At 39.3% G+C, this 27,446-nt stretch overlaps 2 protein-coding genes across 4 annotated transcripts in view; one reads left to right on the top strand and one right to left on the bottom strand.

Annotated features, from left to right (window-relative positions):
• ids (iduronate 2-sulfatase) overlaps nt 1–10,132 on the top strand; it is a 54,443-nt gene extending 44,311 nt beyond the window's left edge. The window contains exon 15 of the mRNA XM_047353623.1: nt 9,993–10,132. Coding sequence (XP_047209579.1) covers nt 9,993–9,998 — 6 coding nt within the window. The 3' untranslated portion in view covers nt 9,999–10,132. The remainder of the gene's footprint in view (nt 1–9,992) is intronic.
• Nucleotides 4,249–27,446, bottom strand: part of aff2 (AF4/FMR2 family, member 2) — a 253,494-nt gene continuing 230,296 nt past the window's right edge. For 2 of the 3 annotated variants that reach the window (XM_047353618.1, XM_047353620.1), the window contains 4 exons: nt 25,121–25,214; nt 19,057–19,109; nt 12,913–13,178; nt 4,249–12,085 (listed from right to left, as the gene is read on the bottom strand). In XM_047353618.1, coding sequence (XP_047209574.1) covers nt 11,964–12,085; nt 12,913–13,178; nt 19,057–19,109; nt 25,121–25,214 — 535 coding nt within the window. In that variant the 3' untranslated portion in view covers nt 4,249–11,963. The remainder of the gene's footprint in view (nt 12,086–12,912; nt 13,179–19,056; nt 19,110–25,120; nt 25,215–27,446) is intronic. The other variant, XM_047353619.1, reaches the window with a different exon arrangement.

The raw sequence follows: 27,446 nt of genomic DNA, 5'->3' as shown, positions 1-27,446 counted from the left end.
GATAGTTGACATTCACGCTGGATTCAGCGGCCTTGTCCTGTTTGACCCGATGCAGGCAGTCTGATTAAGGGCAGCTGCTCTCTGTCTGTTCCCTCGTCCCACACATGGTGGTTCAAGCACAAACAGTCAAAACATTTCTGAACCGAACACTGGTGTATCGTGTATGTAATAGTTTGATGGTATATGTAAGTTTGATGGTATATATAAGAGAGTTTGATAGTATATGTAAGAAAGTTTGATGGTATATGTAAGTTTGATGGTATATGTAAGAGAGTTTGATGGTATATGTAAGAAAGTTTGATGGTATATGTAAGTTTGATGGTATATGTAAGAGAGTTTGATGGTATATGTAAGTTTGATGGTATATGTAAGAGAGTTTGATGGTATATGTAAGAGAGTTTGATAGTATATGTAAGAAAGTTTGATGGTATATGTAAGTTTGATGGTATATGTAAGAGAGTTTGATAGTATATGTAAGAACGTTTGATGGTATATGTAAGAAAGTTTGATGGTATATGTAAGTTTGATGGTATATGTAAGAGAGTTTGATGGTATATGTAAGTTTGATGGTATATGTAAGAAAGTTTGATGGTATATGTAAGTTTGATGGTATATGTAAGAGAGTTTGATGGTATATGTAAGTTTGATGGTATATGTAAGAGAGTTTGATAGTATATGTAAGAAAGTTTGATGGTATATGTAAGTTTGATGGTATATGTAAGAGAGTTTGATAGTATATGTAAGAAAGTTTGATGGTATATGTAAGAAAGTTTGATGGTATATGTAAGAAAGTTTGATGGTATATGTAAGAGAGTTTGATGGTATATGTAAGAGAGTTTGATGGTATATGTAAGAGAGTTTGATAGTATATGTAAGAAAGTTTGATGGTATATGTAAGTTTGATGTATATGTAAGAGAGTTTGATAGTATATGTAAAAATGTTTGATGGTATATGTAAGTTTGCTGGTATTCGTAAGTTTGATAGTATATGCAAGAGTTTGATGGTATATGTAAGAGAGTTTGATAGTATATGTAAGAAAGTTTGATGGTATATGTAAGTTTGATGGTATATGTAAGAGAGTTTGATGGTATATGTAAGTTTGATGGTATATGTAAGAAAGTTTGATGGTATATGTAAGAAAGTTTGATGGTATAGGTAAGAGAGTTTGATGGTATAGGTAAGAGAGTTTGATGGTATATGTAAGAGTTTGATGGTATATGTAAGAGAGTTTGATGGTATATGTAAGAAAGTTTGATGGTATATGTAAGAAAGTTTGATGGTATATGTAAGAGAGTTTGATGGTATAGGTAAGAGAGTTTGATGGTATAGGTAAGAGAGTTTGATGGTATATGTAAGAGAGTTTGATGGTATATGTAAGAAAGTTTGATGGTATATGTAAGAACGTTTGATGGTATATGTAAGAGAGTTTGATGGTATATGTAAGAAAGTTTGATGGTATATGTAAGAGAGTTTGACAGTATATGTAAGAAAGTTTGATGGTATATGTAAGTTTGATGGTATATGTAAGAGTTTGATAGTATATGTAAAAAAGTTTGATGGTATATGTAAGAAAGTTTGATGGTATATGTAAGAGAGTTTGATGGTATATTTAAGAAAGCTTGATGATGTTTGTGAGAGAAATTGAGATTATAAGTTGTGAGAGGGTTTGGTTGTCTTTATGCAAGTGAATAGTTTGTATGAGAGTATATGTTAGCATGTAAATTTGTAGGTTTTGTCTCATGGGGCCTCTCATGTAAAAGAACAGAATTCGTAGTTCTAGATCTTGATGTTAAGCTTTGAACTCTTCTTAGATTTTAACAGATGGGTCTTGAAATATATATGCAGCTTTTCTGATTTTAACTATTTATCAAAAGATAATCCACTCACAGATGCATAATAAATATGGACATAGAGAGCAGACTCTTCAGGGCCAATCACATCAGAATTACAACTTTGTTTGTAGAACTCCTTTTTTAGGGCTTTACACTAAGTCTAACAAGCTTTCATTTAAAGGCCCAAAGCAGATTTTCTTATTCACCAATTCTGTAAGAATAACCTTGTAAATGTTTGATAAGAGTTTTACAAGTTAGAGCTCTTTCTGTGTTTCTGAGCTGCTCAGACAGCCGTCTTGATCACAGCACCAGTCCACATGCAGCAGTCGATAACAGCAGCGAGTCCAAGTGCTCAGGCTCTATTAGTTGAGAAACATCACACAGAATAAATTCAGTCTAATCCAGAGAAGTGAATTTAGAGGTGCAGTTATGCTGAACTTCAAGTGCAGACACTGTGAAAGTGATATTTTGAGAGATCTGACCTTCAGTACATTCTTGAACCTTTCCTGTGGAAATTCCTCAATCCAGCATATCCATTATCACTTCTCTACAGATGTGTAAAACTATCTCAGCCGTTGATTCTCTAACATTTTATCTACAAAATGTCCATCTTGTCCTTCTGATACGTATGCTCATATTTAATTCTCTTCATTTTAGTCATCCCCAGAGAAAAAACCTGTCTTGTGTCGGTGCCACCATTTCCAAACCATTCATGGCAAGTCTCACTACCATCTAGTAAGTTTTCCGTTTCACTCTTGACACTTGTCTCCATTTGTCCCACCCTGCTCGCATGCTCTTGTTCGTCTCTCTTGTTTTAGATGGTTGATCCCAGATATTGAAACATGCCTACATCACAGCTTTAAGGTTCCGCCTGTGTCATTCCTATTCATATACATGACAAATGACACCATGATAAATTGTTTGAGTAGTTTTCTACACAAAATGTGAAATTTATCTCGCACAATTAAACTAAAAAACAAATGAATTATTATGTACCCTTCTCCAGACTGATACCTTTGTACAATAAGATCTTGATACCCTTGATACTTTGTAATCTCTCTGGATTGGATGGCTTATCTAAAGGATGTAAATGAGCAATTGTCAGGAAAACCCTTGTTGGACAGCTGAACTTTATTTTGTGGTTAATCAGATTCACAGAACAAACTGAAGAAGACAGAATGTTGAAACTGAATGAAAAGGTGATTCAGCAAAGCATTAGTATGAGGGTGTGGAAATTAAAGAAACAGTGCTTTTTCAACTTTTTCTATACATCGTTTGTAAACAGAAACCTATGACACAACTGCAAACCTATCAGTACATGGCCATCCATCTAAACTAACAGGCCAGGCACGGAGAGAATTAATAAAAGAAGCAGCCAAGAAACCCAATTTGAAAATTTCTTGGCCTGCCTGCAAAATGTTTTGTGTAGGAAAACTAAAACTGGACATCACCTTGAACACACTACACCAACTGTGAAACATGATCATGGCAGCATCATGCTGTGGGGATGCTTCTCTTCAGCAGGGACAGGGAAAACGTCTATTGATGTGTAAAGCTGGTTATTGATCCATACCCAAGAATACATGCAGCTGTAATTGCAGTGAAAGAATGTTCTGTAAAGTATTGGTTTGTCGAGGCTGAATATGAAGGCACACCACATTTTTTGTCAGGTCTATCCCAATATAATAAATTAAAATGTGTGATTGTAATTTGACAAAATGTGAAAGAGAGTTATGACATGACATATCACATGCAGTTCTGGCATATTACAGGACTGCATTTAGACTTCAACATTCTCACTTGGATGAGAAAATGTCAGTCAGTCATTTTCTACCACTTCTTCCATAGTGGGTTGCAGGGAAACTGGTGCCTATCTCCAGCAGTCTATAGGCGGGATGCTGGTAAACACCCTGGACAGGTTGCCAGCCAATCGCAGGGCAGGATGAGAAAATGTTTAATCAAAATATAATTATGTCCCTTAGAAACTACATGTTCAATTCCACTTTAAGCAGGACATCATGTCTTTCTTTCTTCAATCTCTCCCTACCTCTTGAATTTTAATATAAAACTTTATTCAGTGAATTAATCATGCATGTTGAAGTAGCTTAATAGTTACAATCATGTAGAAATAGGAGTTCATTAGTGGCAATAACAAGACTAACTTGGCACTTGGGCAGATAAAAGGCTCTCAAAGGCTAATTCATTAAAGAATCTTACTGATTGTTAAATCAAATAGATTAGAGCATGCACTGCAGTATTTACAGACAATGTATTGTGGTTATTTTTGTCCTTTTGGGAAATACTCCACTGGTGAGGTTCACATGCTTCTTACATTCCTACAAGCAACCTAAAAAACAAACATGTTATGCATCACAGAAGCTCATGTGAGCAATGAAAGACATGGCAGGCAGGGGATCACTGGTTCAAACAGGTTTTAATCCATATTTCAGAGACATTAAATATTTAAAAACAATGGAACTGCATCACAACTTTTTGATCATCATCACATAGAACAACTTCATTATAAAAAAGAACCATAGAAAAAAAGGCCCTAAAGATAGCACTGGTAGAAAAAGAAAAACAGTGGAGGTTGTGCAACACATTTGAAGATACAACACAAACCATGTTGGACAGATGTGCTCTCAGCAGTGTTCTGCACAGCTCTTTTTTTGTTTAGCCAGTGTTTTTGATAGAATCCACTCATAGACATGGCTGGATCAGAGTCACCATGCTGCTTCTGCTGCTGCTGTAAAAACACTGATGGCTGATCTGGAATATTCAAGTTAAGCCAGATATGAACTCTGTTCATGTATGAGTAAACCATTAGATGTCATATCAGTTTGGGTTGCATTTAGTGCAACTATATATTGTTTGTGCATGGCTCGTTCATTAGTTTGGCCATAAAATCTGCTGTATGCTATAGTATATGGCACATAAACTGGAAACAAAAACATTTAAGCAACTTTTATTTTAAATCTCAAATGTTGTTTGATTTTGAAATTGTAAATCTAAAACCACCTTATAAAAGTTATTTTGATATTATGAACTGTTGTAAATTCATTTTACTGTGACAAATACAATTTAAAATAAAAAATGGGTCTATTTGATGAGGGACAAAATATTATTAGCATAATTTAATAGCCAAATAAAAAAAGCACCCCAACATGCTACATGAAGTAATTCACACAATAAATGCTAGAATAGTTTTATTTGCCTGGAATCCAAATGAAGAATTTTGAAGATTCCCTTTACACTGTAACATATAAGGGACCAATTATTTACTGATGTGAAAAATGCATAGAAAAACTGTTGACTAAGGGCCAAACCATTACCTGACTGGTGGGAACAAAATGTGAGCTTTGATTCAGGAATGCTAAAAGCTAGCTGCACGTCTTCAGTATAGGGGTTGGTTTGTTCCCCTTTCAAAAACAGATGTTTTAACGTAATTTTCTATAATCTACTCATAGTCTATTGTATAGAAATGTGATTTTATAACTCCTATAAATATTTATCAGAGCAAGGTTGTTTACAGTTATTTTGGTTTGATCGGTCATATGGTCCAAAAAGGGATCAGACTGCAACACCTTGATTATATGAAAGTTGAGCAATTCTGTATTTATTTATCCTGATAAATCGTAAAATATTGAACTTTATGTTCACTAAAACGTCACAGTATGAATTGAACCTTTCTTTTTACAACAACGTGCTATGTGTGTGTCGTGCTCTGACTCCTTTGACTCTGGAACCACATGTTTGTTTTTGGTTATCAATTTAAATTACTCAGCTGTCCCTGAGTAACAACAATATTTCCTTACATCATGGGAACCTAACCAAAATGTGATGAACCGCAGGCTACTGAGTGAGAGCACAATTCAGTTTATTCACTGTTTGGAGTTATTTGTGGAATCTTCTTTGTTTGCTTTATTTGTGATTTAATGAAATGCAAACTACTTCCAGAGAAAGTTGTCATTGCTGGAGAGATGATCAAAGTATTATTGGCTTGACACCATCTGCTAACAACAAACATTAAACATTCAATTGTTTTCTTGTTATTACTGCCTTTCATAAATACGTTGACAACTGTGATAATGCAACAGGAACTAATGAGATCTGTAATGAGATCCCAGCAGTACAACAGGGCAAGCGGAGCAAGTCTGTTTTTAAAACGTTTTAGAGAACACACACATATTCACATTGCATTACGTAAAAATGATTTGTTGATTTAGTTTAACATTTATCAATTGTGCTACGATACAAGCGTTTAATAGTAGCAATGTTCTCTTCAGGCGCCAGTGCAAAATTTGTGAACTTGTTCTTTCTCTGCATACCCAAGATGAACAACATATGAAATGAACAAAAATACATTTTTCCACATAACTAAACCAAAGATTATTAAACTAGACTGAGTCAATTTGGATAATTTACTGATGTGACAGGTGACATCTAATAGAAATATTTTTTATATGTTGTCTGGCTAACGGGAGCGCTCCGAATTTCTGTCTTAGCACATAAGTTATTAAAAAATGATTTTAAACAGGAAATGGAATTTTATCATCCAAACTGTTCTTTAGCGAACATTTTCATATTTTTAAATAAACATCCCTTTTTAGAAATAGTTGAAACACTTTTTTTAGAACACCTTGGAAAATAGAATTATTATATTCATACAGATCCCATACTGTAGATGTACTGGAATGAGTGGTCTGCTTTACTATGCAAAGTAGTTGCTTAGCTTAGCTTTTTTTGTTTTACATTATCATGGAAGTAGGAATCATGTCACTCCCAACTTAACTGTGCCTAGTTGCAAGTTTGAAGTTTTTTGGGGGTTCGGAATCGTTTTGTAACTAGGCTAATTGCAGTTAGCTATTAACACCAAATTTTAACACCATTTTCTGATTTTCTGCATTCAAACACTGTAGCAGCTCATTCACTACATGATGATGCAGAGTACTATGAGATGCAGACAATTAAATTGGACAGAAACTGATAGAAGTGAAAACCACACTTTTTTGTTGCATGTGTGGTAGCCATGTTGGATTTTGAAATTTGGGTCAATAAAAAACTTGAGGTTTGCGGAAGCATTCCTGTTTACTTTTCTGACTTGAAAAGTCGAATTTCAGCTCAGTAACACATATTTATCTTAGCTTGGCATGTTTTAGCTTTGCATAAGTAGCTCACGTTAGCATAAACAGCTGATTAGCTTAGCTTTAGAATTAGCTGACATTTAGCATAAAGACAGCAAAAAGCTTGCCTGGTTCTGTCACTATCAGCTTCTGTTCAGAAACCATACATTTTTAAATTGGTGCCACTGAAAATATTTTGCTGTCTTTAGTAAAGTCAATGAGTATGGAGATTCAGACTGCTTGTCTTTCTGATGCCATAAATATTCTAACAGTCTGCTAATACCCCAGAAGAACCAATAAATTTCTTTGTTTTTTGTTGTTTTCTGCATTAACCATGTCCACTACAAACTTGCAACCAGTCACACAACCGCATTAGAACAAAATTCTACCTCCACGATGTATCAAGAAAAAGCTGTGAGAACCTTCAAACCATGGCTGTGTCAACAGAATGAAGTCATTCTTTTCGTGCAGCAATGAGAGAGAGAACATAATTCTCAGTCTTATGGGTTGGCCTTAGAAGCACAGGAATTTCAAATGAAACTTGGGTAAAAGTTAAGGAATACTAAAAAGGCACAAAAATAATTCAATACTTATTTTTAAACTACAGAAATAGGTATTAGGTCTTTTTGGGGTTTGAAACAAGCTCCAACATTGTGTTTTTTGGATTTTTAAAAGATTTGTCCAGAATCAGAACAGCTAGCTTCACTAACTACCTAAACTAAGCAAACTATTCCAGCTTTTTATCAAATCTACACCTGTGAGGGTCATGTTAGTCATTTTACCACCAACAAAGGCAGAAATAGTATTTCTACGCCTCTTTAAGTGTTTTAAGTTGTTCTTGAATCTCCAAACAGCCACCATTAGTGATGTACATTCAATGCAGCTAGGTTCGCCTGATGTAAAACTTTCACACATTCAGTGAATTACACAACACAAAATAGACTGTTTTTCTTTTTATCTTTCCTCAAATGGACACAAGCAATTGTTGGTCTGAGGCTATCATTTATTGCATGCAATGATTTTGCAATTAAGTTTCAGGCATTTCAGACAAAACTGAAACTTCGTCAAATCATTAAGAAAACAAAATACAGCAACGGATGCTAATTCAATACGTTTAATCACACGCTTTTTTTTCCCATCTTAAAGCCAAACCCTAGTGTCATCATAATGCCAGTAAAAAAGCTTATGGAGACATCTGATTTTACGAGAAAAAAAATCTCATATTTATACCAATATGGTATGGAAAATTATTTAGATTCATTCTTTGTTTTTAAATAAATAGAGCAATTCCAACTGGACACAAATAGAGGCACTTGAGTTTCTTTCTTTCTTTTTTCATGTTAAAGTAAAAATTACTTCCCACATCCACCTCGTCCTTTCACGCACATTCAAGCATGGTAAATGATCCCAAACTTCTGAAACTCATGCTGGATGTGCTGGATTTACAGAAAGCCTTACAAGTAGCTTCTAAGCATTTGTAGCACAATAAGCAACAGAGGAGAAATCACATAGAAACATTGGGGACTCTTCATTAAAATGTACCACAAAGAGTTAAAAATCACTTAGGTTTTGGTGCTGTGTAAATGCAGCCATAGCCTGTGCATGGACACGTACACATATATGACCCACACTCATATCCATTCTTTCACATTGATTCATTCACAAGACATTAAAAAATAACAAAACCCCAAATACACTGTTTCCAGGTGTCACAATCTGTACAGTATATTACACAAACATCATTATTGTTCAGCAACGATTTAGATAGACTTGACAACCAGCTGTACACGTATACACACCAACAACACAACACAACAAATGTTGGGAAACGACTAGAAGATGATCCAACAGATGATATGATCTCATTAAGTGCTGTACAAAGTTGCAGATTTGCTTTGACATCAGGGTGCAGAGGAGCAGACGTAAGATATTCCTCGTTCACTTGCACTGCACTAAGATGGGTGCTTAATTGGAGCCCAATCATATCAAGTCTTGTAGTGTCCCACCCCCCTTTTGTAAGTGTTTGACACCTTAGTGGGTGGGTTACTATGGGAACTAGAACTGAGCAGAAATTTCACAAAAAGCCCATAACCAGCAAGAGATGTGTTTAGGGGAAGCAAGCCCTCATTTTTGAGGGAAAGTAAAACAGAGAGCTTGTGCTCTCTAAACTTCCTTTTCACCTGGAACCAGCTTGTTTCATGTATAAAATGACTCTGTTCCAACCTGATCTGGTAAACTAACATGTCTGCTTACATTTATTATCTTGTTCACTACTATGAACTGTATTTTAGAGATCAGAGTAAAATATAGAACGTTTCTGCCATTAAATGAAGAATATGATTTTATCATTGCATTGTATCATGATGACAAGAGAAGTGGAAGGCATCAGTTTTGTTTAGGGGGCCACTGGAAATTAATTACACTGTTGGTTCCTTGTGACCAACAGGCAAAAAGGCTATATGTCTCAGTATCCACTTATGTCATGAAAAAAATCTGTATGCTACGCTCTAGGTTTTTGAACAATGATGTGAGAATATGTCCTCTAGCCACAGCTAAAAAAAGTACAACCTAATTTGCAACAGCAGTGACATATACCACATTTTACACGTTGTTTTGCCTGAAAGCTCATTTCATGTCATCGGTATAGTGGTGTTTTGTCTGTTTTAATTCTTTGTTACCATGCAACACAAATCTTCAGCCCCACAATTGTTTAAAGATACTATCTGGTGGGAAATTATTTTGTCATAAAACAATTTACACTGACAATAAAACTACAACTGGGTAATGAAATGGGATTTCCACTGCAGGATTTCACAAAATGCAATGTTTTTTAAAAGTGCCCCGAAGAAAAAAACACTGCTAATTTAGCTTTTTGTTTATTTTTGTAGATGACATCACAAGAGGCACAATAATCGAGCCAGTCGCCTTGCAATAGTAAAAACTATGGCAGAGCAGCGACATTTGACAGATTTGGACATATTTTATGACGCATTTAAGTTGCAAGGGGTTCGACTTAACATGTTTGACTCCTAACAGGTTTGACTGATGACTCCAAACCACGATGGATACTGCTGTGGATGGGGGAAGCCGGAACAAACGGTGAAGAAGACAACGATAATCATCAGAACTTGACAGGTGAATGTATTTTACGTTTTAAATAAAATGTTTCTATCTGATTGGTTCCTGTTCATATTTGCCACTTGCAAATTCAGTTGGGGGCATATTTAGTGCAGTCTGAACTGACTGCTGTAGCTCACCCAACAACTTTGCTCTTGCTGACTGTAGAGTTAGAGGATTTGTTTTCACTCTACATGCATGGTGGAGCTAACTGAACACTGAGATCTGCCTGCCAGGCAGATGTTTTTGGTGGAAGTAGTGGGTGGTGCAGCAGTTTCCCAGGAAATGTTGATGGGACTTCAAAAACAATCTTAATTGAACGCATAAACATGGCTCGAAATGATTGTTTAAGATCTATAATCATGAAATCTGGCCATTCCAGTATGCCGGGGCCCTTGCTTTATCAGACCGTTTCTGTGTATTTTATTGCTCTCAAATCTTCCTAAAATCCTTGCTGTGATCTACATCCGGTTCAGGCGGGATGCTGTTGCAGACATCAAAAGTAGAAATACAAATAAACATGTCAGAATAAGAAGAAAAAGCTAAAAGAAAAATATAAAAGAACCCTGATGAGTTGCCTTATGCCTGATGTGATGTTACCAGAGGACAGAGGTCATCAGACGTCTTTCTGCATGGAGTCTGCATGTTCTCCCCGTGCATGCATGGGTTCTCACCAGGTACTCTGGTATCCTCCCACAGTCCAAAAACATGACTGTTAGGTTAATGGCTCTCTATAAATTGCCCTTAGGTGTGAGTGAGTGTGTGCCTGGTTGTTTGTCCTGTATGTCTCTGTGTTCCCCTGCAATGGATTGCCGACTTGTCCAGGGTGTACACTACCTCTCGCCCATAGGCTGCTGAATGAATAAATTACTTACAACAAAATGGCAAAATTGACATGTTGGTCATATCTAAAGTGAATGTGAATTTAGGAGCATGGAGCCTAATTTAAAAAACAGTGTCATTTACTTCTTTCCATGTACTTCACTTATGTAATTATGGATTTGTCACAGTTATTGCACCCAATGGGCATCGTAACATAATTGCTAACTAATTATTAGAAAAAAATCTGGAGTGAATCTACGTTTTTAAAGAATTTTGTCTGCAGTCATGGTGCAGGCAGAACAGAGCATTTCCCTCCATTCTGGACACAACACTGGCAGGTTACGGCTTCAACGTGTCGTCATTTTCGGAAGATCCCTCTCTGAGGACTAAAACAGAAGTAGAGAACTGAGTTCAGCCTGCTTTGATTCTGCCTCGGGGGTCACAGCGTGGCCTCTTTTCCCTCACCAGTGTGGTCCTTATCTGATGGATTGGACTGCTACTTTTCCAGCTGGATCAATATCAGCCTGAGGCTTCAAATCCAGACCCAATCACTGACACATTTCTGCTCCTCGGCTGGGCTTGATGAGCCTCAGTTGAGCTCTCTGGCCATATTTAGCTGCCTTAATCACATCAGCTGCTCGCTTATCTTCTAGAAATTGATCCAATCTTAGTAAAAATCCCTTTATACCTTCCGGTCTTTGTTCATTTTTCTATTCAGATCCAAAGGGAGGGTTTGGGGGTATTCTGTGTCTCCTCAGAAGTTGCTACCTGCACTGACTCTGCTGTATGCGCTTTAAAAAGCAGCATCCACCTAATGTCTGACATGTCAATCTGTGTTTCCAGCCCCAGTTCCTGCTCAGCTCTGACTGCGGGTGAATTTCAGCCCAATTAACAGACAACCTACACTGTTAAGATACCATGTGGTTAGCTGGGTCGTTTGAGGGATCGCTGTGGGAAGTGAAGCATCCTTCTGGGTCTCATCTCAGCTGTTATCCCAGCTCTAGTTCCCAGGCCCATTTCTTTTATTTGTTTTCCTTTTTTCATTTTATTTGGGATTTGCTTCAGTCTTTACAACAGCTGAGCCTCTGTGCGAAGCCAGTGCAGTCCCTGCCTGATATAGCGCACCAGCTCAGTCATGCTGCTCTGCTGACTCAAAGGCCCCATCACCGAGTCCAGGTTCTGGAAGAAGTCTGCAGGAGAGAAGGGGAGGTGGGAGAGATAATGGCCAGAGGTTACAGCTGCTGCTGGAATGAACTCTAAAAGATTTTCTGTTGACAGAAAAATATTCAGGGGAGTTTTTATTTTATAAAAACGTGGTCTTCACAGCCAGGTAACAGTATTTATAACCCCTGAACCTTTTCACATTTTGTCACAATATATATGCAAACCAAGATTTTTTTATGTAATAGACCAGCATAAAGTTTTTTCAAGGCAATGCAAACTAAAACGTGCTCTAGTATTAAAACATTTATTGAATAATTCCTGGCTTTTATTGTGAAGTTAGACACAAACAGCAAGTTTATGGCTAAGTGAGTCTTCACTGCTGCATCTTTTAATTATTATTTATTAGTGATGATCTTTCTTAACCTGAGCAAAGAGATTCCTAATAAAATTGGCAAAAAGGGGATAAACCTTATGGCTATTTCTGGAAAATGTGTTTAATAGTTTTGTGTCTTTACTATGACTGTGGTCATTTGTTTTGGTCATGAAATCCTTTTTTATGAATTGATACAGGGAATTTAGAGCATTTCTCCAGCGTTTCTTCTCTTGCTAAGTGAGTGACCTAAATTTTACTAGATCATAAAAGCTTTTTTATTCGCTCATCTAAGCGCCTGCTGTCAGGTGGGAGTTCAAACACCGCAGGAGCACCACTTATCCAACTGCTGAAGAGTTAGTAGCTCAGTACGAGCAGTGAAACTCACTGTGGAGCAAAAAACATCTCTGTGGAGCAAAACAGTACATCTCTGAGGACAGCAGAAAACATTAATCACCTTTTAATATTGGAAATGTTAGAAACCTGATCTGTAAAGACGGGGTCGTCCTGTTGAGTCGTGCGTCTCTGTGGCCCTACCTCTGCTGTCGGCTGCCAGTCTGTCAGCCGTCTCCCAGTGCTCATAGCTCCTCAGGATGTTGTTGGTGATGTTAACATGACTGGCGGCCATGTGGTGGATCCGTTGGGGAATCGCCACACTACCAGATGACCCTGATGCACCTCCTCCTGGCGCTCCTCCGCTGCTGGCAGGAGAGGGGCTGAGTGAGAGGGGTGACGGAGTCCCGTTGACCCTGGAAAACACACAGACAGGCGCTAAATCCCAGTGACATCCTGGGAACTGAACAGGGAACCTCTGTATGCTGCAGGGGCCTCTGAGTTTAGCAAAGCGAAAAACAATTTAAACTCTCCATTGTGTGCCAACTATACTGTATCTTAGTCAGGTTTTAGTAGAACTACAGTACCTTGCAAAAAATCATATCTCTATAATTTGTATGTATTTTATTTTCTGTGATAGGACAACACAAAGTAACACATATTTGTGAGGTGGAAAGTAAAGGATGCATTGTTGTACAATCAAAAGTAAATACAAAATGTGGTGTGCCTTACATTCAGAATCAGAATCACAATCAGTTTCATTGCCAAGTTCGTACATACAAACAAGAAATTTGACTCCGGTACACTTTGCTCTTTGGTTTTGTTTTTGTATTACAGAATATACATATTTACAATGTACAATATATACATAAAAAAGGTGCATTTGCAACATTTGTATGCTGTTGTTCTGTACTTTATTGAATGTTCAACAGAGAAACAGCCTGGGGAAAGAAACTGTCTCTGTGGCGGCTGGTTTTAGTGAACAGTGCTCTGTAGCGACGGCCTGAAGGTAAAACTCTGAACAGTTTATGTGCAGGGTGTGTGGGGTCTGCAGAGATTTCAGCAGCTCTTTTCCTGACCCTAGACCTGTATAAGTCCTGGATGGAGGGAAGGTCAGCCCTGATTATTCTCTGTGCATTCCTGATTATTCGTTGCAGTCTGAACCTGTCCTGTTTTGTGGATGAGCCAAACCACACTGAGATGGATGAAGACAGGACAGATTGAATGATGGCAGTGTAGAAGATGACCAGCAGCTCCTGTGGAAGGTTGAACTTCTTGAGTTGCCTCAGGAAGTACTGTCTCTGCTGGGCCTTCTTCCAAACATTGTCTATGTGTGAAGACCATCTCAGGTCCTCAGAGATGGTGGTTCCTAAGAACCTGAAGTGGTCCACGGCCGATACAGTGTTGTTGAGGATGGTGAGGGGGGTGTATGGGGGTGGTGTTCTCCAAAAGTCCACCACCATTTAAACAGTCTTGAGTGGGTTGAGTTCAAGGTAGTTCTGACCGCACCAGTGTACCAGCGATCCACCTGCTGTCTGTATGCAGACTCATCACCGTCCTGGATCAGACCAATGACAGTGGTGTCATCTGCAAACTTAAGGAGTTTCACAGACAAGTCCGATGAGGTGCAGTCATTTGTGTACAGAGAGAAGAGGAGTGGGGATAGAACACACCCCTGGGGGGCACCAGTACTTATTGATCTGGATCGGGAGAAGATGCTCCCCAGTCTCACCTGCCGCTGTCGGTCCATCAGGAAGCTGTTGATCCACTGACAAGTGGAGGCTGGGACGTTGAGCTGGGTGAGCTTTTGGTGGAGGATGTCTGGTATGATGGTGTTGAAGGCCAAGCTGAAGTCTACAAACAGGATCCTGGCGTACGTCCCTGGACGGTCGAGGTGTTGCAGGATGAAGTGTAGACCTAAGTTAATAGCATCATCTGCCGACCTGTTTGCTCGGTAAGCAAATTGCAGGGGGCCCAGGGGGCCTGTGATGTCTTTCAGGTGCTTCAACACCAGCTGCTCAAAGGACTTCATGATCACAGACGTCAGGGCTACAGGCCTGTAGTCATTTAATCCTAGGATGGTGGGTTTCTTGGGTACCGGGATGATGGTGGATCGTTTGAGGCAGGAGGGGACCTCACATTTCTCCAGTGACTTGTTGAAGATCCTTGTGAAGATCGGAGCGAGTTGATTTGCACAGGCTTTCAGGCATGATGGGGAGATGTTATCAGGTCCTCCAGCTTTCTTTGTTTTCATGCGCTGAAAGAGCCTATTTACATCTTCCTCGGAGATCTTTAGTGCAGGCAGAGGATCTGAACTTGTTCCTGAATGGGATGTAGAGGGGATGATTTGAGGTGTGAATGGCTTCTTGTCATGTCTGTAGTAGAAGCCATTCAGACGGTTGGCCAGCCTCTGTTCAGGAAGGGTGGGGGGGGCTCTTGTAGGCAGTCAGGTTTCTCAGACCAGTCCATACAGCTGAAGTGTCACCAGTAGAAAGGCTGTTCTTAAGCTTCTCGCTATAGCTTCTCTTGGCTGCTTTGATCTCCTTTGTAAGTCTGTTCCTGGCCTGCCTGTACTGCGCCCAATCTGTGCATTCAAAGCAGGCCTGTAGCATCTGCTTTGATTCCTCAGTCCACTTCTTAACAGTGTGAACCTTGGGTTTGGAAGCTCTTAGTCTCTGCCTGTAGGTTGGGATGAGGTGGATTAGATAATGATCCGAAAAACCCAGAGCAGCCCTGGTAACCGCATGATATGAGTCCTTTAAAGCTGTGTAACAATGGTCCAGTGTGTTTTGGTCTCTGGTGGGACACTTAATATACTGTCTGTATTTGGGGAGTTCAGTTTGCTCTGTTAAAATCTCCCAGTATTATGATGAAAGAGTCCGTGTATTTTTTCTCCAGGTCTGTGATCAGCTCAGCAAGATGTTTTTCCGCGGCAGAAGTGCAGCCATGCGGTGGAAAATATGAGCCACTTATTATAAACGAGGAAAACTCTCTCGGTGAATAAAACGGTTTACAGATTATGGAAAATGACTCCAGATCCGGACTACATGTTTTTCCCAGCACTTTTACGTCTCTGCACCAACCTTCATTTATATAAAAGCAGATTCCACCTCCTCACCTCTTCCCTGATAGCTCCGCTCTGCGATCCGCTCTGAGCAGCTGGAAATCCGACATCAGCAGTGCTCGGTCCGGGATGTTTTCACTCAGCCATGTCTCTGTGAAGCAGAGAACCGCTGATCCGCAGAGGTCCGTGTTTTTACCGGTGAGAAGAAGCAGCTCGTCCATCTTGTTGTTTAGAGAGCGGACATTTTCCAGGTGGATTGAAGGCAGTGGTGTGCCTTTACTTAGCTACTCCTAAATGTCTTTCAGATTCGCCCTGTATGGAGTCATCTCAGTATAAATACAGCAGTTCTGTGAAGGCCTCAGAGGTTTGTTAGAGAACATTAGTGACCAAACACCATGAAGACCAAGGAACACAGCAGACAGGTCAGGGTGAAAGAAGTGGAGACATTTCAAGCAGGGTTAGGTTATGAAACAATATTGCAAGCTTTGGGCATCTACCAACGCACCCTTTATTAATGATCCATAAATGGAAAGAGTATGGCACAACTTTAAACCTCCCACGTCATTGCTGTTAGGTACTGACAGGCCAGGCAAGGAGAGCATTAATTACAGAAGAATCCAAGAGACCAATGATAACCCAGGAGGGGCTGCAGAGATCCATAGCTCAGGTGGATTAACCTTTTTTGAAAGACAGCTTTTAGTCCTGCACATTACAAAGCTGACTTTAGAGGAAAACTAGCAGGAGGAAAGAAAGCCTATTTACAGTTTACCTGCCATGTAGGGGGCACAACATTTGGAAGAAGATGCTTTGTTCAGATGGAACCGAAATTGATTTTTTTTTGGTCTACATGTAAAACACTAACCACAAAAAACCTCTGCATTTCACCCTCAGCCCTCCATCCACACAATGAAACATAAAAGCTTTTTATCAGGGGGGACCGGAAACTTGGTCAGAGTTGATTAAAGGATGGATGGTGCTAAATACAGGCCAATCCTGGAAGAAAACCTTTTGGAGGCTGCCAAAGGTAGAACTTCACCTTCCAACAAGACAACAGCCCTGAACATGGAGGCAGAACTACAATGAACTGTTTTAGAACAGCATTGTCTATTTTTTCTGTTTCTGACTGTGTAGCGTGAACATGCAATGTTTTAATGAAATAAAGTAATATAATCCTTGTAGAAAATGGATCTTAAATTATTGTAGAACCAACACATTAGAAAAGCTTCTCATGTTTGCCTAATTCAAAGACAGGGATCAAGTTTCCTAAATTTTTGATTTGGGAGTTTGCTATTTGTTAATGTGGAAATGAATTTTTAGTCAATGCTCAGTAACCAGAACAGGAGATGGGTCACACTTTCCTTAAAAAAGCTTGCTGTGGCAAGATTAATGAATGGGTGTGCCCAGGTATGCTAAAAGTCACTGGATGTTTGTGGGCCTATTTATCATAAAATTAAAATAAAAGCAAAAAATATGTTTAATGAAACACATATACTTTGTGTCATACCTAATATTTTAAGATTTTAATTTCTCAGTAAAAATCTTGTCCAAAAAAGTTGTAAAAATTGTCTGCCTGCACCGGCTGCCTGTGGTGGCGGGCTAAATTTGTACCATTCTTGAATTGCAGTCTGGGGCCAGAAAAAACCTTTCAAGGTCTGCAAATCGCTCCTGGGCCGCCCTTTGAACACCTCTAGTTTGGATCAAAGCATTTCCATGTGTCAGAAATGGTCTTGTCTAAGTCGAGACCTAAAAACAATAGAGGATCTATGGCAAGACATGAAAATTGATGTTTACAGATGTTTTCCATCCATCCAGTCTGACTGAGCTGGAGCTGTTCTGCAAAGGAGAATGAGCTGAAATTTCTGCTCTGGTTTAGCAAAGCTGATGGAGACAAACCTTCAAACATGTTTATCTGTATATGCAGGAAAAGGTGATTCAGAAAACATTTACTTAGGGAGGCTGAACACAAACAATCCACACTTCACTTTACAGTTATGAACTATTTTGTGTTGGTCTATCACATAAAATCCAGATTAAATACACTGAGGTGTAACATATAATGTGACAAAATGTGGATAAATTAAAGCAGTCAGAGTAATTCATTGAAGCACTGTAGTTCATCTGTTTTTCCTTTAAATATTGGAAGGTGTAATCTATGCATTGCAGTACTGACACAATAAAAAACTATGCTCTTACAGTTCTAGAACTTGAGAAAAATAAGATATATATATTCATACATTTTTATTAAATCTAATGTGAGTGAATGGATTATATCAGATCAATAATAGTGCATTCCCACTATAATAATAGTGGGGGTGGGGGGGGTCCTCTGGATACTCGGGGGCTGCTTTAAATCTAACAGAAGAAGGAGAGGTGGGAGCCGCTCTGATATTTGCAGCAAACTAACAGAAGACATGTCAGAACAAATCGCTCTTCCTGCGTAGCACAGCAGGATGTGGGTCTGTGGCAGTGATGTAATGTCTGTACTGTGGCCTTGACCCTCACTGACCCACAACTTGTCTAATTCAGTAGAGCCACCCCCCAACACACACACACACACTACACACTACATTTTGCTATATGTAGTGAGGACCATGTGTTGACTCCCATTGACTTCCATTGATTTTCAGTCATTTTCAACCCTTTCTATGCCCTAACCCTGACAATAACCCTAAACCTAACCATTACCAGTGCATGCCTAACCCTAACCTTAACCTAAAGTCAATTCACACCTTAGTCCTAAACCTAACCGTTAGCAAAATAGGTCGTGAGGACCAGCAAAATGTCCTCACTTTGGTATAAACGGTCCTCAATTTGATGGTGAAATCGGGAAAATGGTTCTCACTGTGATGCCAAGACAGGAACACACACACACACACACACACACACACACACACACACACATACACACAGAGCAAGCTTCAATCCTGCTGCTGCGCAGCATCAGAGCTGTCCAAACTCATTAGTTTCATATCCGTGACTCCTCCACGCCTCTCCTCCTCCATCCATCATCACTGCCTCTATCACTCCTCCTCGCCGGGCGTCGGCAGCCCCTCCAGTCTTCTCCTTCTCACATCTACAACAAATCAATCCCTTTATTTGCTTCCTGAGGGGTTTGTTTGAGCAAGTGGCTGTCATGGGCCAAACTTGGAAAGCTGCAGCAGAGCTCCGGTGAATTATAAATTCTCAATTATCGAGGTGGCTGATACTTGGTGGTGCGTGTGGTTACTCACTTTCCATTGGTCCTCCACGGTGAGGGAGCTTGATGGGAACTCTTTGCCGAATTCTGGATGACAAAAACACAATTGTATTAACGCATGTTGTTTACGACTGAGCAGTAGTGGAAAAATGCAAGTTGGATTCTTAGGAGAAAGGAAAAATGAAACAAATAAAGACAAAGTGCAGGAAAATGTTTACACAGAAACAGTGAGGGTTATTAGCTGGAACTTGGTAATATTTAGGTCTTTCTTAAAATGAATGCTTTGTGAACAATTTTTTTTTTTTAAAGATAAATTTGCTCCACACTTATTTATTCACACCGTCTTATGGAGAAGATTATATAAAAAAAATAAATAAATTATATTTATCACAAATTTAGAATCAAGTTTGAACAGTTTAGAAAAAGAAATCCTTGTTTTTCTGGATATCATCTCCAATCCAGTGTATAAAATAAACTGAAAATCATTTGAAATTATTTATATAAACAAAAAAGTATTTTTGTTTTCTTGTCTTTATTCTTATTCTCAAGTTTAAAAAATGGTGAAGAGGAAACAAAAAACTGGAAATTTGTCAAACCTTGCAGCTCCGTCTCTTGAGTGTGAGCTCATTTATGGTTATATTTTAGATAGAAAACAAATATGTACAAAGACAAGCTACATTTCCCCAAAATTAAATCTGAAAATCTGTGGAGAAAAGAGGAGAAACTGTACTTTTGGTGCTGGTAAAATGTTACATACAAGTCAACTAATATTTAGATAAATGTTCCTTATACTGAACTAAATGTTCACAAAGCATGCTGTGGATGTGTTTTGCTGCCAGTGGTACAGGAAAATTGCATAAAGTGGATGGAATAGTGAAGGAAGAAATTCTTTAACTATACCTCAAATCAGCAGCTACATAAGGTAAGATAACTTTATTGTCTCTTCCACAATAGGAAACAGAGCATTAATTAGCATTAATAATACTTCATTCATAAACTCCCCCAAAAATAGCAGTTTTTCTATTTTATGCCACTTAAAACAGCTATTAAAGACTGGGATGAATGATTTCTTAAAGGTGTTTTTCTGGGCCTCATGGGCTCTGTATTGTCTGCCTGATGGAAGCAACATGAAGGAGTGGTGCAGGGGATGGAAGGAGTCCTTAACGGTGAGGGTGGCTAGTCAGTATGTTGTGAAAATGACAGGCCAGAGACAGTCTACTTAAAACTCTGCACCTGCTCCATCAGCTGTCAAGGAGTGCTCTGTATTTCTCTTTCCAGATCCACTGCACAGCTCCTTGGTCTTTGAGATTTTTACCTCTAAGAAGCTTTCAGCAAATGTTTGGACAAGGGTATGAACTTCCTGCTGGTAGCATTTCAACACCTGGGAGTCAGTCAGATAAGATATTAGGGCCATGTTGTTTGTGTATTTACGAAAGTCTCAGTCCTCATACTGTAAGTAATACTGTTGGTGTAGGTAGAGAATAGAATGGATGGCAGAACTCAACCATTGGGGACCCCTGTCTTTAATATTATTGTACTGGATTTAAAACCATCTAAAATCACTTTCTGTGGTCAGTCCTTTGAAAAGTCCTTGATTCATAACATCAGTGTAAGGTGAAACTGGACATCACAGGTTCACCTTGCAACAGAGTATTAGTGGAGAACGCTGTTGGTTGAAACTAGGACAAATCAGGGTGTTCAAACAGCTGCTTCTCCAAAAGGATTGAGGTGGTTTGGGCATCTGATCAGGATACAACCTGTCGGCCTCCCTTTGGAAGTTTTCCACTTGGAGGAGACCCCAGGGAAGACCCAGAACTCACTGGAGGGATTATATATCCCATCTAATCTGGGAATGCATTGGGATCTTCCAGAATGTGCTGGAGGATGTCGCTGGAATAAGGGATGTCTGGGGTTCCCTCCTGGACCTGTTGCCCCCACAACCCGATCTCAGATAAGCAGAAGACAATGGATAGATGGATAAAACAGGTTAACACTGAGCTCCTGGAATGGCCCTGACATAAAATCTTGAACATTTGTTGACTATGTTTAAAGGTCAGCACTGCGTCAGGAAACCAACCAACATAAATGAGTTCTACAATTTCTGATAAGATGAGTTATCCTACATCCAGCCCGAATTTTGTCAGGACCTGGCTCAAGGCTACAAATACTCTGTAGTTTCTCAAAAGGTTTATGGGACATTTATCCAGATTTTAGTTGGGATCTATGTACAAATTCGTGCTCTTATGTATAATGCTGACTGTATGGGTGAGAGTATCAGTTGAGGGCCATTTATTCCGAATGCCTCCTGGGCATCTCCCTTTTGATCTTTTCTAAGCATATCCCAGTTGGACGCCAGGGCAGAGCCAGCAATCACTAGACTGATGATTTTTCACTTCTGGACTTGGAAACACCTTGGAATCTCCTAGAATGAGCTGAAAAGGGGAATGACTGGGTTTCCTTCCTAGACCTGTTATCTCAGTGATTCAATCTGGAGTAAGTGAAAGACTATGGATGAATCTATATAGGTAATTTTAAAATTGTACTCTACATCTACCAGCTTAGACTATAATACACTGCGGCCTTACCCGACTAAGCTTGCTTACATCAGCAGGCTAATGCTAACATCTACATTACTGAGACTTTCAGATTAGTGGAAGATGAATAAGTGGGATAATCCCTTTGACATTTGCCCATGTTAAGAGGCTCGCTGCCTGAGCAAAAGAGTTTGGGATACTATTAGGAAACTAAGGAACTGACAGGCAGTTGAAAATGCTGTAGAACCTAAACAAGCCAAAGATTAAATTCAATTCAATTCAGTTTTATTTATATAGCGCCAATTCACAACGCATGTTGTCTCAAGGCACTTCACAACAGTCAGGTACATACATTCCAATTAATCCTAACAATTGAACAGTGCAGTCGGAGTTAGCTTTTTATTCAAATTGGATAAAAAAGTTTTCTATCTAAGGAAACCCAGCAGATTGCATCCAGTCAGTGACTTGCAGCATTCACTCCTCCTGGATGAGCATGTAGAGACAGTGGACAGTCACTGGCGTCGACTTTGCAGCAATCCCTCATACTGAGCATGCATGTAGCGACAGTGGAATGGAAAAACTCCCTTTTAACAGGAAGAAACCTCCAGCAGAACCAGGACCAGGCTCAGTGTGAGCGGCCATCAGCCACGACCGACTGGTGGTTTGAGAGAAAAGAGCAGAGACACAAAGAGAACAAAGAAGCACTGATCCAGGAGTACTTTCTATGGGAAGGAAAAGTAAATGTTAATGGATGTAGCTCCTTTAGTTGTTTCACCTAGAAAGAAAGAACAGATAAACTCTGAGCCAGTTTTCAAGATTAGAGTCTGAAAGAGAGCACATAGAGTTAGTCACAGTAAAAGCTCAGTCAATTTCCATGTCTAGGAGAGAGAAATGGTTAAACACTGAAAGACAGGGCCATGTGGATCATCGGTAGAGGGTGAGCATTAAGTTGTTGCCAGCAGAAGCTTGGACGATTCCCCTCTCCAGAAATGTATCACAGGCAGACACAGAGCCAGGCCAGGTGTAGCTTCTAGGAAGAGAAAAGAGAGAACAAGGTTAAAAGCTGAAATAACAGCAAACAATGCGAAATTGGAGAGTAGTGTGAGAATGTAGCGAAGAGGGTGAAAGTGGTCATTATGTCCTCCAGCAGCCTAAGTCTATAGCAGCATAACTACGCAGATAGTTTCAGTTCAGATTATTTAGTTAAACGGCGCTTATTTACAACAATGTCGTCTCAAGGAACCCCACAAAGGGTCCCACTGATGGTCATTGTTATACTAAAAACTTACAAAGATAAGTTGTATAGTTGTAAATTCCAACATAGAAAGCGGGCACTACATCAACCTAGAACTCACTTCTTCAATTTGCATACATGCTACACCTTAGTTTGCCATTTCTGCTGTACAGTTTTGATAATGAAACAAATTTTGGTATCAGACAATCCGATTAAACCCAAAATGAGGTCTTCAATTGATGCAAAATTGTCCCCTAAATCACAAATGATTATAGCATCATTGTTTTCAAAATGGTCTTTTACATCACTGGCAAGGAAGTTTGGCCCAGTTTCCTTTGCAGAATTGTTTTCATTTCTGCCAAATTGTAGGGTTTTGCACAGAAGCACACTGGAAGACTTTAGCTAGGCCATTCCAAAACATCCATTTTGGCTTTTTTGAGCAATTCAGAGGTGGACTTTTGATTTGGATCACTGCCCTACTGTAAAACCCATGTGTGCTTGAGCTTAAGGTCTCAAACTGATGACAGAACACAGACTTTATGGTTCTGTCAGTTACTACAAGTCATCCAAGTCCTGAAACAACAAAGCAGCCTGACACTATCACATTGCCACCATCATGTTTGACTGTCGTGTGATGTTTTTTTTTTTTTTTATAAAATGCTGTTCGTCTTAGTTGTAATGGGATGCACACCTTCCAAAATAGTTTGACATTTGCCTCGTCAGTTCACAGGACTTTTCCCAACTTGGGGACCATCATGATGTTTTAGGCCAATGTGAAATAAGCCTTAAGGCTCCCACAGAGTTGGCTGTACTGTGTGTGTACTGTGAGCAGCACACCGTCCGTGGACCTTTGAGACTTCATAGTCAAGTGTACCAATTTCCTACATTTCTTGTGAAAGATTTCTACATGTTTCACACTTTCTGCCATTGCGCCATCAGACAAGGAGAAAGATTTTAATCCCCTAACAGCAAAGTAAAAGAAAGGGGTGTTTAAAGCCATTAAACTAGACTAGGGATGACAAAAGAGAACCTGCTACTGCGGCGCAGAGTGTGGGAGTAACACGGCGCGCCCGGTTGCTTGAAGGAGTGTGTCACATATAAAACAGTTAATGTGACACTGCTTAGGCAGTCATAAAAATTTAGCTTTGTGAGGACAGGTCCGGCAGATGTCTGCTTTGAGTCCACTTTCAGTCTGTCTCTATTGTTGAATCATGAATGCTGATGTTAACTGTGGCAAGTGAGGCCTGGAGTGCTCTTGGAGTCATTTTGGTAGGCTGATCATTCTTGGGAAGGTTCCCCACTGTTCCTTAATCTTTCTATTTGTGAATAATGGCTCTCTCTGTGGTTTACTGGATTCCCAAACCTTGAAAACAGCCTTAGAACCAATTCCAGACTGATCCATGTTAATAACATGGTTTTTCATCTGTTTTTGAATTTCTTAAGATTAGGTCATGTTGTGTTTCTTTCTGAGATCTTTTCAGCTACTTCATGTTGTCCGACAGGCTCTCTTTAGACGATTTCTTGATTTTACAGGTCTTGCAGTAATCAACCCTAGATGTGCCTGGTGAATTGTGTTTTCTCACAGTTAATTCATGATTTAACAAAGGGGAAATTACTTTCTTATATATTACAGGATGGTTTGGATAGCTTTTTTCTAAAAAACAAAAACAAATTATAAATTAAAAATTATTTTAAAAGTGCATTATTTTCTTTGTCTGATATTAAAATTTGTTTAAGGATCAAGTTTAAAAGACAGATTTCTAAAATCAGCCACAAAACAATAGCTTTTCTAAGTTTTAAAATGTTTTTCTAATTAGACGAATTTCAAAATCATTGGAACATGAGTCTGTAACTTCTGAGAAACATTAGTTGGGTAAATGAGTTACAGAACTGCTTTGACTGTTGTTTTGCAAAATGAACCGCTCTGACTCTGTCAACACATCCTGTATGTAAACAGCCCGCGCACATATGCGCAGCTAAACCCCCTGTCAGTTCCTTCTCAGAAAACCAATCCCATCAATGTAAAACCCAGAACTGTGATAATGACATCCTTAGTAATTAATTCAACTAAACGTAATTAATCAAAACAAGCATATTAAACCGCAACAATCCACTGTGATGATGGATGGTGCTAATTAGTGTATTAATATGAAAGAAAAATAATGTAATTTCACAACGGCATGCAAAATTAATGCACAGGCGGCATTAAAATGGATCTGAAATGTGTGTGAGGGACTGCAGTTGGCTTTGCACCATCTGTCGCAGGGAGAGGATGAGAGACATGGGAAGAAAATAAACTCTTTTTCCAATTGTGTGTGTTCAATTGTTACCTTGAAGTATTCCATGAGCGAGCGTGAGTACTTGACAGCGTGGTCTTTCTTCAGATGGAACATCCTCAGATACAGCAGAGACAGGCAGCGGTTACTATGGGAACACAAACAATAGGAGGCAGATAAATCCTCTGTACAGATTCCTGTTACAACTTTGTGGTTAATGTTAACTTCATGCTATCCACACAGAATGCACAGACTCCAAACAGGCCCTGCAGGACCTGACAGGCCAAGAACACTTTTAGAGAGGCAAGTGTGGGAAACCTATACAGCACTGTCTGTACTTAATGACAATCAGGGTAAAGATGTCTAAACATTACTAATAACTAATATTACTTCAGCCTATATTGCATCTGCATGTTCTCACAATATAAAGTGTGAAAATCCAACATTTTCTTTAAGTACATTTTTCAGTGGGGAAAAAAATCTATGTAAAAAAAGAATTTTTTTTAACACAATCACCACTTTGAAGTTCAGAGGGTCTAGGAACCTTTAAATAGTAACCAATGACTTGCTACTGTTTTCGCTAGCACATATACAGGTCCTTCTCACAATATTAGCATATTGTGATAAAGTTCATTATTTTCCATAAAGTCATGATGAAAATTTAACATTCATATACAGGTCCTTCTCAAAATATTAGCATATTGTGATAAAGTTCATTATTTTCCATAATGTCATGGTGAAAATTTAACATTCATATATTTTAGATTCATTGCACACTAACTGAAATATTTCAGGTCTTTTATTGTCTTAATACGGATGATTTTGGCATACAGCTCATGAAAACCCAAAATTCCTATCTCACAAAATTAGCATATCATTAAAAGGGTCTCTAAACGAGCTATGAACCTAATCATCTGAATCAACGAGTTAACTCTAAACACCTGCAAAAGATTCCTGAGGCCTTTAAAACTCCCAGCCTGGTTCATCACTCAAAACCCCAATCATGGGTAAGACTGCCGACCTGACTGCTGTCCAGAAGGCCACTATTGACACCCTCAAGCAAGAGGGTAAGACACAGAAAGTAATTTCTGAACGAATAGGCTGTTCCCAGAGTGCTGTATCAAGGCACCTCAGTGGGAAGTCAGTGGGAAGGAAAAAGTGTGGCAGAAAACGCTGAACAACGAGAAGAGGTGACCGGACCCTGAGGAAGATTGTGGAGAAGGGCCGATTCCAGACCTTGGGGGACCTGCGGAAGCAGTGGACTGAGTCTGGAGTAGAAACATCCAGAACCACCGTGCACAGGCGTGTGCAGGAAATGGGCTACAGGTGCCGCATTCCCCAGGTCAAGCCACTTTTGAACCAGAAACAGCGGCAGAAGCGCCTGACCTGGGCTACAGAGAAGCAGCACTGGACTGCTGCTCAGTGGTCCAAAGTACTTTTTACGGATGAAAGCAAATTCTGCATGTCATCAAGGTGCCAGAGTCTGGAGGACGACTGGGGAGAAGGAAATGCCAAAATGCCAGAAGTCCAGTGTCACGTACCCACAGTCAGTGATGGTCTGGGATGCCGTGTCAGCTGCTGGTGTTGGTCCACTGTGTTTTATCAAGGGCAGGGTCAATGCAGCTAGCTATCAGGAGATTTTGGAGCACTTCATGCTTCCATCTGCTGAAAAGCTTTATGGAGATGAAGATTTCATTTTTCAGCACGACCTTGCACCTGCTCACAGTGCCAAAACCATTGGTAAATGGTTTACTGACCATGGTATCACTGTGCTCAATTGGCCTGCCAACTCTCCTGACCTGAACCCCATAGAGAATCTGTGGGATATTGTGAAGAGAACGTTGAGAGACTCAAGACCCAACACTCTGGATGAGCTAAAGGCCGCTATCGAAGCATCCTGGGCCTCCATAAGACCTCAGCAGAGCCACAGGCTGATTGCCTCCATGCCACGCCGCATTGAAGCAGTCATTTCTGCAAAAGGATTCCCGACCAAGTATTGAGTGCATAACTGTACATGATTATTTGAAGGTTGACGTTTTTTGTATTAAAAACACTTTTCTTTTATTGGTCGGATGAAATATGCTAATTTTGTGAGATAGGAATTTTGGGTTTTCATGAGCTGTATGCCAAAATCATCTGTATTAAGACAATAAAAGACCTGAAATATTTCAGTTAGTGTGCAATGAATCTAAAATACAGGTCTTTCTCAAAATATTAGCATATTGTGATAAAGTTCATTATTTTCCATAATGTCATGATGAAAATGTAACATTCATATATCTCACAAAATTAGCATATTTCATCCGACCAATAAAAGAAAAGTGTTTTTAATACAAAAAACGTCAACCTTCAAATAATCGTGTACAGTTATGCACTCAAT

Source organism: Girardinichthys multiradiatus, chromosome 23 (assembly GCF_021462225.1).
Source record: "Girardinichthys multiradiatus isolate DD_20200921_A chromosome 23, DD_fGirMul_XY1, whole genome shotgun sequence".
Lineage (NCBI taxonomy): Eukaryota > Metazoa > Chordata > Actinopteri > Cyprinodontiformes > Goodeidae > Girardinichthys > Girardinichthys multiradiatus.
The sequence above is the reverse complement of the archived record's forward strand: the minus strand, read 5'-3'. Positions and strand labels throughout refer to the sequence as shown.